A 14,450-nucleotide genomic window follows, 5' to 3' on the forward strand; every position below is an offset into this window, starting at 1 on the left:
GCTACTTCTATGGTCCTTCATCAAGCGTAGAATCACATTTGGTTACAAAATGGTACCCTTTCTCTGTGTGTGGTTGGTTAAATGACTGTGTCTTCACATTTCTTTCATCGACAAAAGATTGTGCCTCTGCTACCGGCTGGTATGACTCACATTGATTACTCCAGATATGGCGATTATTGACTGGATTGTGCTCATATTCATAAATTTGACAAACTGTAGAGTTGCTTTTCCATTTATATATAGATTTAAAACCCAAATATTCTTTTTGAAATGCCTGATAGTAATTTTCTGGTGAACATGATCAAAACAGGGACACCTGACCTACCAAAGGACTCTTTCCTGTGCTGTGGATTTCTTGTGTTTGAAAGATGTCAAGAAGTAGAATGTGTTGCAAATATTTTAATACAAAATTTGTCACATTCTTGCAGAGAGGGACAGGCTTATTGCAAAAACAACACATGTATCACATGTGATGATACAAAAATATACTATGCAACAATCAAACAGCAGCAATGATTACACATTTCTTACTTACTGTAGTTAAATAAATGCACACTGTCATCCATTTTCCACTAGTATCAAAAGTGAACTACTTTTGATGTGACATGGATAATGTTTTGAGCAAAAGGTCATGTAACACATGTCCATTACCAACTGGAGTTTCAGTTCCTTCTTCAAAGTTATATCCAAATTTAATACTAGCTTTTGCTAGTATGGTAACTTATTATTCTGCACTAATCATTGAAAGTCACGTTTCTGATACTTATAAGCACATCTAGCATCAAGACACAGATAAATTACAATGATTTATGCATCTTGAGGAAAGGTGAAGAGTAGTACACAATAACTTTGTGTCCATTTTTTTTATAGTGCACTTGTCCTTTCACAGCCACATAATCCTTTCCTTTGCGTATCACTCTCTCTCTCTCTCTCTCTCTCTCTCTCTCTCTCTCTCTCTCTCTCTCTCACACACACACACACACACACACACACACACGCCCGGCCACTAATAAATCTGTTTGTTCTCTGCTAGATACGTACATGGCGAAGAATTTCGCACCGCTGACAATTAAGAGTGTCAGTTGTTCACTTTAAACTCGTGAAACACTGAACCTGCTGACCAGGTCTTGAACATTTTGTGGTTGTATCACCCTTTGCGAGTTTTTTCACTTTCATTCATATTCGCTGCCTCTTTGAGTTTGGATTTGGCAGAACTGAAAAAGAGAAAAGAATATAGGACATGAGAACCCATAATGTATTACTTGTTTCAAAGTAATTTAACTGCTTTCCCCTGTATTAGACCCAGTACCAACACAAGTATAAGACGTAGGAAAGATGTGTACCTATTGTGAGAGTGAGACAACAGTTTGTTTCAGTTTATACACAGCTATTTTCAACATTTCCTAGGTGAATTAAATAAAAAATGCTATTGTTTACTTTGAGCTTATAACAAAGGGTCCATTTTCAATGTGTTCTTTCCAACAAATGTAGTTCTTCAGTGGAGACTTGAATGATTTACAGTAAGTAGTTTCAATGCTGTGCTGTTGCAGGAAACTGACTTAATCTTAGAAGCTAATATGGATAGACAAATTCTGAAATGCATCAGGAATTTAAAGTGGACATTATAATAAACCTGTTATAGAAACTACATTTTGCACGTGCTCTGCAAAAGTTCAACTGGCTCCGCTCGATTATACTCTGTAATACTTGGTGCACTCTTCCCAAATGTGTAATTGTCTCTGCACTAACGAGACTTTGCATGTGTTAAAGTCACAAAAAGCACACCATAAGAGTTTGATTTTGTTGAAACACACTATAAAACTCAGTCATATATATATATATATATATATATATATATATATATACACTCCTGGAAATGGAAAAAAGAACACATTGACACCAGTGTGTCAGACCCACCATACTTGCTCCGGACACTGCGAGAGGGCTGTACAAGCAATGATCACACACACGGCTCAGCGGACACACCAGGAACCACGGTGTTGGCCGTCGAATGGCGCTAGCTGCGCAGCATTTGTGCACCGCTGCCGTCAGTGTCAGCCAGTTTGCCGTGGCATACGGAGCTCCATCGCAGTCTTTAACACTGGTAGCATGCCGTGACAGCGTGGACGTGAACCGTATGTGCAGTTGACGGACTTTGAGCGAGGGCGTATAGTGGGCATGCGGGAGGCCGGGTGGACATACTGCCGAATTGCTCAACACGTGGGGCGTGAGGTCTCCACAGTACATCGATGTTGTCGCCAGTGGTCGGCGGAAGGTGCACGTGCCCATCGACCTGGGACCGGACCGCAGCGACGCACGGATGCACGCCAAGACCGTAGGATCCTACGCAGTGCCGTAGGGGACCGCACCGCCACTTCCCAGCAAATTAGGGACACTGTTGCTCCTGGGGTATCGGCAAGGACCATTCGCAACCGTCTCCATGAAGCTGGGCTACGGTCCCGCACACCGTTAGGCCGTCTTCCGCTCACGCCCCAACATCGTGCAGCCCGCCTCCAGTGGTGTCGCGACAGGCGTGAATGGAGGGACTCTTCAGCGATGAGAGTCGCTTCTGCCTTGGTGCCAATGATGGTCGTATGCATGTTTGGCGCCGTGCAGGTGAGCGCCACAATCAGGACTGCATACGACCGAGGCACACAGGGCCAACACCCGGCATCATGGTGTGGGGAGCGATCTCCTACACTGGCCGTACACCACTGGTGATCGTTGAGGGGACACTGAATAGTGCACGGTACATCCAAACCGTCATCGAACCCATCGTTCTACCATTCCTAGACCGGCAAGGGAACTTGCTGTTCCAACAGGACAATGCACGTCCGCATGTATCCCGTGCCACCCAACGTGCTCTAGAAGGTGTAAGTCAACTACCCTGGCCAGCAAGATCTCCGGATCTGTCCCCCATTGAGCATGTTTGGGACTGGATGAAGCGTCGTCTCATGCGGTCTGCACGTCCAGCACGAACGCTGGTCCAACTGAGGCGCCAGGTGGAAATGGCATGGCAAGCCGTTCCACAGGACTACATCCAGCATCTCTACGATCGTCTCCATGGGAGAATAGCAGCCTGCATTCCTGCGAAAGGTGGATATACACTGTACTAGTGCCGACATTGTGCATGCTCTGTTGCCTGTGTCTATGTAACTGTGGTTCTGTCAGTGTGATCATGTGATGTATCTGACCCCAGGAATGTGTCAATAAAGTTTCCCCTTCCTGGGACAATGAATTCACGGTGTTCTTATTTCAATTTCCAGGAGTGTATATATATATAAAGCTTGAAAATAATTTTTTTTTTCTGAATGATGTGCTGGAACAGAAGGTTCAACATACATACAACAGAATTGAGGAGTTATCACTATTTTATGGTACAGCTGATAAGAACATACAAAAAAAGGGAAAGGTGAAAAGTTCTTGGTGTGGCAATGACAGATGATTTTGAAAGTAAGAAATAAACTGCCTTTTTGACGACGACCACCACCACCACCATAATGTGTCCTGTCTGCTGGCAGGTTCCTTACACCATTGCTGTCTCCATATGATCCTGTTCCAGGCCAACTGTTTTGTAGCCTGGTATCTTCCTCTTTTTCTCTTCATAGAGCATTTTTATTCTTCTCCTTCCCATTTTCTTCTGTCCTTCCGTTGTAACTTCGGTAGTTGCTGTTAGAAATCCTTTTTCTCACAGTGTCTCCCACCCAGTCTGCTTTCCTTTTCTTAATCAGGTTGAGGAGAAATATTTTCTTCATTAACATTTTCAGTACTTCATTGTTCCTTATTTTATTTTCCCCATTCTCATACAAGCCGACACTTCAAATCTTCAGTTTTGTCACTTTTTGATATAGCTCCCTTTTGGCTCAGTGAACTTTGTCCCACATTTTCTGTGTGGGTAGCTTTCATTCCTGAAGTGTTATTCAGGAATATCTTCCAAATACTCATATAAGAGTACTAAAATCTGAATTGCACCTCCAACCTCTCATTTATAGGCTACCAATGTCAGCAGAGAATTTGTTTTTATGATCAGCAAGAAAAAAATCTGCATCTCGGTGCAAGGCACAGATGTAATGGAGGCAGTAGACAGCTTCACATACCTGCCATAACCAGTAAACAGTTGGCAGACACTGATATCACGACTGTGAAAGCAGCAGCTGCTACATCCTGGTAAGAAAAAGGGTTTGGGATAGCAGTTTGCTTACAGAAAGTACCAAGGAGTAAACTATGACAGTGGCATTGAGACTAAGACATCTTTGTGATAAAACAATGCAGGTCAAACAGTTTTCATCTCTACTGTCACAGAGGATTCTTGATAAATCACAGAAAGTCCCAAACGCACGTTCTACAGTGACCAGGTACACTTTGTGTGTAGAGCTTACTGAGTTAGGGTGTGTAAGACAAATGGCTCTCCTACTCTGCTGTACGGAAAACCTTCTGACTGTATATGGATGTCCTAATCTCTTCTTCAGAGATGTGTGTAAAATAGATTTGAAGGAAACCAGTGTTGTCTGTAGTCTGTGGTGATGTTTTGCGAATGACGGAGGTGCAAGCCTGCTGGCTGTGTGAAACTGAATCAGGTATGGAAGGTAAAGAACCAACTCACTGCAAAGTAAGCTGGGAGTAAAAGAGAGCAATTTCAATTGAATCTATTTTACACTCTGGAGTGGGCCTAATTAGCCACTCTCAGAAATGTACCTTATAAATCGAGGGGTGTCCACTTGAGGTCAAACAATCCCTCTCATCTTTATTGATGTGAGAATATGTAGAAGTCAGAGGATGCCAAATTTATTGAATAGTTTTGTTCTTTCAACAATTCATAGTTAATATATGTTAATTTTATTGATCCCAAAAGAGGAGCATTTTTCTACAGAAAAAATTTAATTTTTGCTTTTGCAGTGAAGGCTTTTCCTCAGACTTTTATATTGTTGGTTGAGAAGACTTGAATTAATATTCGCCAGTTACTGTCTTTCCCTTTTTGGAAAGAAAATTCCCTTTTGCCTTCCTAAATGTTCTAGTTGTCACTTTAGTGTCAGATGAAATTGATTTTGCCTTTCTTGGTGCAGTTTACTAAATGCTTTCATTGTTTCTCAATTTCTGGCATGAAATGACAGAGCAGCACACAAAATCAGTTGGGTTATTTTTAAAAACATACACCTGGTAGAAAGCTTTCATTCTTTGGGTAACATGTACTGCACTCTTTCTGCTAAACTACCTTATGGTGTCATTTATTTCAGATGCCTTTAATTGCTTGATGATCTGGCTGTACTTGCTGTTTTGTGTTGTCCTTAAGTGGATTGTCTTTGAGAAGCACACAACAACTGAATTCCAGCAGCCTATTTAACTAAATGTTGAAAATGAAGGAGCAGACTCCTTAAAATTCTTCATAAAAAATACTACTACTGTACAGTGTCCAAATTTAGCCATTTGAATGGAAACACACTATCTTCTTGCTGTTTAAAAAGTTGTCTGAACAAAATTATTTTGAAGGTAAGGAAGACACTTGAAATTATATTACTGCACAACTCATATCAATGTAATAAAAAGAAAATTTTATTGATACTAACCCAAGGTAGAGAACTTTTCACCTAGCCCATGTACAAGTAACTAATGTTTCAAATTTTAGAAGCACCGTATCAGTCTGCTGTTGCACAAGTTACTTTAGGTTTCTGATAATAAATGACACTAATTTAGTCTTATCTGCTACAGTACAAATTAGACGAAACAAATTATTTGTTGCAAAACAAGTTGTAAACTTAAAGTCTGCATATTTTATGAGCCATACCACATACAGGTATATAGAAAATTCCCTATTTGCTTAGACTCTAAAGGACAACAATTATAAGCTGCATGGTTTTTGTAATATTTTATTAGTAACTGTACAGAATAGAAAATAACAGGTTGTGTACCACCTGTGCGTGTTGTCTGTAAGTAAAAAGTAACATGCTTGTTGCCATCACAAGAAAACTGGACTGCCCCATTTTTCATACTCAATGACAAATTATCAAAACTGAGCAGTCAAACTGTGACAATGATTCAATCATGGCGAATGCTGCTGCCGAGTTATCTCGCTGTTGTCTGTACCAGTTTGGCAGATCTGACCATCCAGGCACTAACGACCTACAGAAAACACGCACTCAAAGTGAAAAAACCACTGGCAGCATTAAAAAGTGCACTGTCCAATTTAACAATCTCTGCCTAACATGACAGTTTGTCTGCCTAACACGGCGGTAACATCACCACATCATTAAAAAAAATTATAAGGACTTGTTTAGCATTCCAAAAATAAAATAAATTTCCTTATGTGATACATCACTGAAATTATTTTACAAATAAACAAAATCACAAGCACAGCACACCTGAATTAATTTGTAGTTATTTATCTAAAAAAAATCCTTTTCCAGCTGAGATATCTACAGGATGCACAAACATGTAAGTGCATGCCTCATCTTAAGTCAGTGGCTTTCATATTCATAAATTCATGACAGATGCTTCATCTGGGATTGACACGAGCCTTATTATCCACATCTGCTGCAATTTAATGCATGGGAATATTCTAAAGGCACTCAAACAGCAAATGGATTTTTGTTATTAAAACGCTATATACACAGAAATGAACATAGAATACTGAGTAGTCATCACAACAAACAGGCAACCTGGGTCAAACAACCACAATGGCTCATTAATTTTTGTCACATGAATACCATATCAGACTGTCTAATGTGATTTAAGTTCACCCTTATCTTCAGAACTAAGGAGTACATGTAAACATACACACACACATTTTGTCCTGGCCAGGACAATGTAGCCATTCAGGTGTATGCGTACTATGTAGCTTTGAAGAAGCATTTGTCTGAAAGCTAGCGACAACATTCTCAGTCTTGTTAATGAGGCTACTAATGGCTTAGTGCCTCAACTATTCAGCGAGTTGCTACTTGTACTTTTACAGTACTTGTATACCACTGAGAACCCTGCATTACCATACTTCCCTCAACTCGGAATGATGTGGACATTCCGCATAGGCCACGTCTACCTCATGGCTTTGACAATGTAAGTTCTCAAAATATGGGTCTGAACAATGCATAGAGACATAAGTGCTGCAGGACAGTCATAAAAGTGGTCATTTCAGTTTTAGTTATCTGCACTGGAGGATAATATGTGGCCCTGGTGTTGATATGCTAGACTGTCTCTGGTCTTTTGGCAAATATTTGCAACTGCCATTTCGAGTGTGCAGATGAAGTCATCCCACACAAATACGACTCGTAACACGCTTTGTGTAACACCCAGTCTCAATGGAAAATATCAGTGTCTTTCTTGTTGCAAACAAAATGTTTTTTTGAAAAGGAATGCGATGTGTGCATTTGATTTTGGTGTCCTAAATTAGCATAGGACAATGTTTGGTTTAACAATATGTGTTAGCAGAGGCAGCTTTACCGTAACTCCAGCACTGAGTGGCTGGTGTTGCTACATGGCAGTCAGAGAAAGACAGCACAGTGTGGGCAGGCACTTGAGACAACAAGGGACATATAGCATAAGAAAAGACTTGCGAACAGATGTTAGCCAATATTTCAGTGTCTGTCTGTCATTCGCCGACTACATCATAGACATTGAGTGTAAGGTATGTAGGCACATTGCTAACACCGCACCCCATGCATCATCATTTGCAGAATATTTTCTTGGAACCACCAGATGTTTCAGCTTTCATATGCCCACTTGTCCTGTCTTGAGCACTGATCTGTCAACTACTGGCACGTAGCAGCACTACACATGTGTGGCTGAAGTACCACTTACCCTTGATCTTTTGCTGCCCCTTTTAATAAATATTATTATACTAAATATCACACCATACTAATGTGGGACAATTCCCTTGAATTGGCACACAAAATTTCAATTTAAAAAAAAAAGAAGAAAACTAATATTTTCCATTGACAGTGGATGTCTCATGAGACATCCATTGACAATGGATGTCTCATGAGACATGATGAGCAGTATGCGTTTGGACTCACTCCATCTACCCACTGCAACAATCAAATTGCGAACAGCTGCCAAAATACTAGAGAAAATGTGTCAATGACTCTTAGGAAGGTGATCAGTTTTATTATTCTGTAATGAACATGATTTGTTTTTTCTGCGGAGAAAAAGTTCCTACTATAAACTAGTGCTGTCGGCAGTCAGGCCAGGTAGGTTTCTGGGATGTCAGAGTCTGTTCAGAAGTATTTTGAAAAGACTGAAATTGTGTCAGAGATGAGAACAAGAGGGTTTATGTAACTTGCAAGTAATTTCAGTCCTGATTTCACTAACTATTTTGGAGTATGTGTTCATTTATCAATGCTCAATGGACAAGTTATGATGTGACAATTGGTATGTGTGTAAACTATCACATTAGAAGATAGTAATAAGTAGCCAAACAATGTAATATATGTAGAGGAAGATTCAGTTGAGAAAAGGGTAACATTATGGCTGGCCAGTACTTATTTACAGAACGCAAAGTTCCACACACAAAAATAGAAAAAAACTATCCTAACATCCTAAACTATTAGTTCCATCCTAAAGGAGAAAAAATGAATAGGCTGGAGAAGGCTAGAAAGGAGAGGCCCACTAAATCTTTATTCTGAGTGACCTACCCCATAAGGGTGCACTTTATTCTTCAAAGTTGTAGTTTCCATTCTATGCTCAATATTTTGATGACTGATCCTGCCATTTTCTTCAGGTGCTGTGGGTTTTGCTGTTAATGGATTTGCAGCCTGGACTCCAACTAGTTTGTTGAGTACACAGAACAGCAAAACTTGCAGTATCTGAAGAAGACGGCTAGGTCAGTAATCGAAACATTACACATAAAATGGAAATGACAACTCGACAAAACACCTTGATACATGGCCCTCCCCTCCTTTATACCTTTCCCCAATGTATATATCTTTCCACCATGAGGTAGCAACTAACAATTCTGAAAGATAAGATAATTTTTTCTACTTGTATATTTGTTTATCTACAGTGATTGGAATTTCACACCCCAAAGGTTAATATCAGACAGCTATTCTGTATCCTTGTACAAGTATGTAACGTGTGCATTACAAGGCACGCTGGCAAATGCAAATAAAAGTATGTGCACAGGCAACGACCATTTACATGTCGTCCGGATGATTAATGCAAAAACATTCAGAAAATGATGGTTATTCACAAAGGGATCAAATGAACTGGCCCCCTTCAATTTTCTTCGTTCTTGTAAGATTTGAAGCTCAATGCCAGGACATCAATTTCCTAAAGCAATACAGTCCAATTTTCAAAAACACTTGAAATTATTGACTTTGAAGTTTTCTGGGTACCATTAAGCACAAAACATTTCAACTTGTGTTATTAAATCACTTGTAGTGTGCTAATCTTGTAATCACAAGGTTGCTGGTTTGATTCCCACTAGATGCAGAATTTATTTGATTTCAGTGTTTATAAATAAGTAGTACTGTTAATCAAGTAAATTGTAATGAATTGAAATTTGATACAAAAATGAGAAACATTTAGAAATCATACAACTATTTTATTTATATGTGGAGATTATGAAAATACAAATATATGGGGTGTGACAGTTAAATAACTGGACTGGTGCTGCTACCAGCAAACAACAAGCAAACTGTGGGAGATCTGAACATTGTTTTTGTTGGTTCATGCTTTTCCCACCATGAGCTCCACAGTCACTCAGTCTCACTGTAGCAATTGTCCGTTGACATCCCTGTGGCTAGCGTCTCAGAAAATGCAAAGTGTTCAGATGGGGCAATGAGTTAACAAGTTCTCAGTGAAACTGAGGAAGGAGATCTGTCATGCTAAAGAAAGTATATTGAAGTGAATTTTATCACAAACACATTTTGAGTGGTTCAAAAGATTTAAGGAGCTAAGTGAAATGACCCAAGATGATCCATTCCAGGATGACCTTCAATATCAAAAGTGCACAACAACATAAAAACTGAGACACCGTTGAGAAAATCATAATCTGAGTGTCCGAGCTCTTATTGAAATAAAAGGAATTAACAGAGAACGTGTAAGTCTTTTTTTTAATTGAGAATGAAAATTTGTGTGACATTTTAAACAACACTGATAATGATCCAGAAATTTTAGAGAAAGTGATTTCTTGTGACAAACTGTGTGTGTGTGTGTGTGTGTTTTTTTTTTAACCTACAATCCTGAAACAGTGCCAGTCCATGCATTGGAAGGGCCCAGTTTCACTGTGTCAAAATAAGGGAAGACAAGCAAATCAAAATTCAAAGTCGTGATGTGATTCCCTGACACACCCCTTCCCCCACTGGACCCCCGAATGCCAGACAGTCAATCAATACACTGTGGTTCTGATACGGAAAGAGTGAGGAGACTAAGATCCAATTTGTGAAACAGCAAGTCCTGGGTGTTTCACGATGTCAGTGCGCCAGCCCATTCTGCCTTTGTCTGTGACAGCATTCTTTGTGAATGGACCACCCACTGCATTTGCTCAACCTGGCCCTCTGTGACATTTTTTGATTTCCGAAGGTCAAATGCGTGCTTATGGCGACAAGTGTAGAAGCAGTGAAAGTAAAAGTGATGGAAGTTTTCAACACACTGACACAAGCGGACTTAGCTTTGAACAATGGAAAATTTGTATGGTGCATTCTAGTAATTCACTAGGAAAGTACATTGATGGTGATAAATTTCATAATGTAATTGGTGATCAATATATTGTTTCGTATCATCAGTCCAGTAATTAAAAAAATATATTACTAAAAATATTTAACTTATTATGAATACTCATAAATCATGCAATTAGTATGTAAAAATGAAAATTTATTTTGATAAAAAATAAGATTGTCTTGAATATTTGTTGATTAACATTTGGAATCTCCAAATTTTCAAACAAAGTTTTTTTGAGCATTTTTGGTAATGGTATCACACTATTTTAGGAAATTGATGTCTGTGCACTGACCTTCAAGTTCTATGGGTATGAAGAAAATCAAAGAATGGGTAAGAAGAAGATCAAAGAGTGCTCATCTGTAAGGCCCATTGTCAGTTATCTATGAAGAAGAAAAACTTGCAGGTCTGAGTTTCATACTTCCCAATTTTTAATAATTATCTCATTGTGTGAGAAGTAACAATTTTACAGTGTGATTGTTCCAATCTCAGCTATGTCCAATAAGCTCAAAATAAGGCAAACTCCGATCTGAACAGTGACCTGGCTCTAGGGCAGTGGAATGCCTGCTGTTTTCAGTACTGTGGCAGTATTACTATACAAGGATGACACACAACTTCTGGAAGAGAATGTATAGAGTGCTAGGCGGTTTCCCACATTACTAGGGTGGACACAGAGAAAGAGAAGATCAGTTGGTCAAGACGAAGAGAAAGAAAAAGGAATACTGACTTATGGGGACAGCTGGAAGGAAAACAGGGTCTGTTGTGATTTTTAAAGAGCTGTACCCAATTCTCTTTCGGCGTGTAAGGAAATCTTAATGTGAGGAATTATAATATTGTTTCAATATACTATTTGTGTCTTAAATTACAACAAGAAATATAATGTTTTATTTAATATTCCTCGTCAAGAGTGGCGGGAGTGTGAATATTCCAGTGGAGGGCCAATACAATCGTTATTCTTTTCATTAACTGCGTTCTTTGTACTATCGCATCAGTCTCTGTTTTGACAAAATTCTAGCAACAGCCACTGTGATTGTGTTTCCGGCAGGCCTGCATTCTTAACAGCCTCATTGGAAGAATAGTACTTTTATCCCAGCACTGGATTTCATTTCCAGCAAGTCACAAGCAACAAATGTAAAAGTCCAGAAACTGTCATACTGTTCTGCACACGGGCAGAACAGCGAAGAAGACCGAGCAGAGCACAGAACGCAAAGCTGCACCGGAACACTGTCATTTTGAGAAACTGCAACCACACTGTACTCTCGCATTTCTCCAAGGACACTTCCTCAGTGTGCAAGCAGCGAGCATGAGCACAGTGTCAGTAAAGCCTCCGGTAACTTGCAAGAGGCCAGAAACGAGCAAAGCACTCGGCCGGCGCAGACCGCCGAGAATATAGGTGCAGCTGGCAGCGTAAGGCACACCCACACACAGTGACGTGCATCACTTTCGTCAGATGTATACTGCAACAGAACCACGGTCCATCTCAGCTCAAAATATTGGTAAGTTCATATATGCAGCTGTAATGGAGGAACAAAATATTAAGGAGCTTAAGCTTGACATATAACTCACCACTGATGGAGGCCAAATAAATTTTATGACAAAAACGTGGAGCCGACGGTTGTTACATTTTACTTGTGTGTACAGTAGTGAGACAAAACATTATACCACAGCTACCACAAGAATGAATACAATCTGGTGATGTTACAAGCAGGCAATGCACTAAGGAAAGTACGTAAGCAGAGCAGAGCTAGCTACGGTACGGATCACAAGTGGGGAAGTCAACTGAGGTAAGCAACTTTGACAGAGGACACACCATTACAGCCGGAAACCTGGGAAGGAGTACCTCGGAGATATCCTAGGCTGCTCGTGTGCTACTGACACAAACACGGAAAGTCACTGAAGAATGCTGAAACATGACGTAGGCAGGTGTCAGCTGTCCGCGCCTCATCACAGACCGTGGCGGTTGGAGGCCACACCTGCTCTGTAAAGTGGGAAAAATGGCAATCTACGGATGCTGGTGCATGCTGAAGTGTTTCAGAGCATATATTATTGAATGTGGGACTCCACGACCAGTTGATGCCTACATGTTCCCTTATTGAGACAATAAGATCATTTACAATTGCAGTGAGCATAGGATCATCCAGATCGGAGTCTGGACCAATGGGGCTGTGTCGCCTGGTTTCTCGTTTCATCAGGTCGATGGTTGTTTTCGGATACATTGTCATCCAGTTCAGGTGCACTGCTGCTCGAGTCTCATACAGTGTCACGGGCACAGGCCAGTGGGGGCAATATCGAGCTATGTGAGATATTCACCTGTGCTTCCGTCGGACCTCGGCAGTAACTGAAGACGCCGTGACAGCTGTGGACTGTGCTGAGATGACTGCAGACCACCTGCTTCCCTTCATGTTTGATGTCTTCTCCAATGGCGATGACAGCTTAACATGACAGGATAACTGTCTGTGTCACGAGGCTAGTGGTTAGAGGAGCACGATTGTGAACTCACATTGATGTTTCAGCCACCAAATGTGACTGATCTGAACTTGACAGAACACGGCTGATCGGACACCAGCTCTTCACACACAAACCACCAGCCAGTAATTTATGGTAACTGCTTGACCTTTGTGTAGGCATCTGGTGCCATATACCTCTAGAAAACCAACGACGATGATATGTCAAATCCGTGCCGTGCAGAATCACTGTTGTATTGTATTCCTAAAGCGGACCGATACACTATTAGGCAGGTGGTCATAAAGGTTTGGCTCATCGGCATATTTTTATGGCCATTCATTCGATCATTCATTGTTCCACAGATCCCATCAAGGAGGAGAATCTTCAGGGTAACAGGCGAGTCAAAGTATACATTAACAAAATAAATTTCCTTTATTTTACGTCTGTGGTCACAAACTTTTTGTCATTAGACTACCGGTTTTGGTCTATAATGACCATCTTCAGATCTTTTCTATAAAAACATGTCCTAATGTACTGCACCCATAGTGGCATTGTCAAAAGTTAAACACACAATTAGCACCAGCATTGTCAAATATATATAAATAACAGCATATGCAATACTCATCTTGCGAGCAGCACTACTGTTCGAAACAAACTGTTTTATTTGCAACCGTGTTGCAGCTTGTGACATTAACAAAAGGCAAATAACTAACAGAAACTTAATCTCTACAGTGCGTGAACAATAAACTATTATTATACTGATAAAAAGCTCAACCGGGTGATGTGTTAAGATTCCGTTGACATTTCCGGGCCCACAGATAATGTCACATGAATCTGAGATAGGCAATGTTCTGTGTAATGTATCATGAGTTTTTGATTTACTTCGGCATGATATTACAGTAATAGTTCTATTCAAATGGTTGATGAGTGAAGAACATTGTTCTCGTTTGAGTTTTCTGTCAGCAATTATATATGTACACGACATACATACATACACTGTATTCAACCAGACTAAGAAACTGCTAACACACAATGCGAGTCACACGAGTAAGCACTAGAAAATGGCACATCACTAAAATCAGTCGAGACTCTGAAAATATATTACGGTGATCAAATACAGTTAAGGTGGAAAATGGAATTAAAGTTTAAAAGAAATCAGCAGTGACAGATCGTAGTCTAAATGAAGAGCATATGTTTGGTTTTGAAAACACAACATTGCTGCCCTGAGCAAGTGGGTATTGGGAAAGTGTTGTACAGATCCATGAGAGTCTTATCAAGAGGGATGAAGGTTATCAACTAATCCCACATTAACAGCTATACGTTGAGCGTGTGCCCAGCTGTGGACAGCACTGAGGGAATGG

The 14,450-nt window shown here is 40.2% G+C and overlaps 1 protein-coding gene across 2 annotated transcripts in view; it reads right to left on the minus strand.

Annotated features, from left to right (window-relative positions):
- Positions 1-400: 400 nt before the first annotated feature.
- The window catches only part of LOC126106349 (breast cancer metastasis-suppressor 1-like protein-A), an 80,326-nt gene continuing 66,276 nt past the window's right edge, over positions 401-14,450 (minus strand). The window contains exon 6 of one of the 2 annotated variants that reach the window (XM_049912600.1): positions 401-1,214. In XM_049912600.1, the coding sequence (XP_049768557.1) occupies positions 1,177-1,214 (38 nt within the window). In that variant the 3' untranslated portion in view covers positions 401-1,176. Of the gene's footprint in view, positions 1,215-5,528; positions 12,102-14,450 lie in introns of those variants that run through there. The other variant, XM_049912601.1, reaches the window with a different exon arrangement.

The sequence above is a fragment of the Schistocerca cancellata genome, chromosome 10, assembly GCF_023864275.1.
Source record: "Schistocerca cancellata isolate TAMUIC-IGC-003103 chromosome 10, iqSchCanc2.1, whole genome shotgun sequence".
NCBI lineage: Eukaryota > Metazoa > Arthropoda > Insecta > Orthoptera > Acrididae > Schistocerca > Schistocerca cancellata.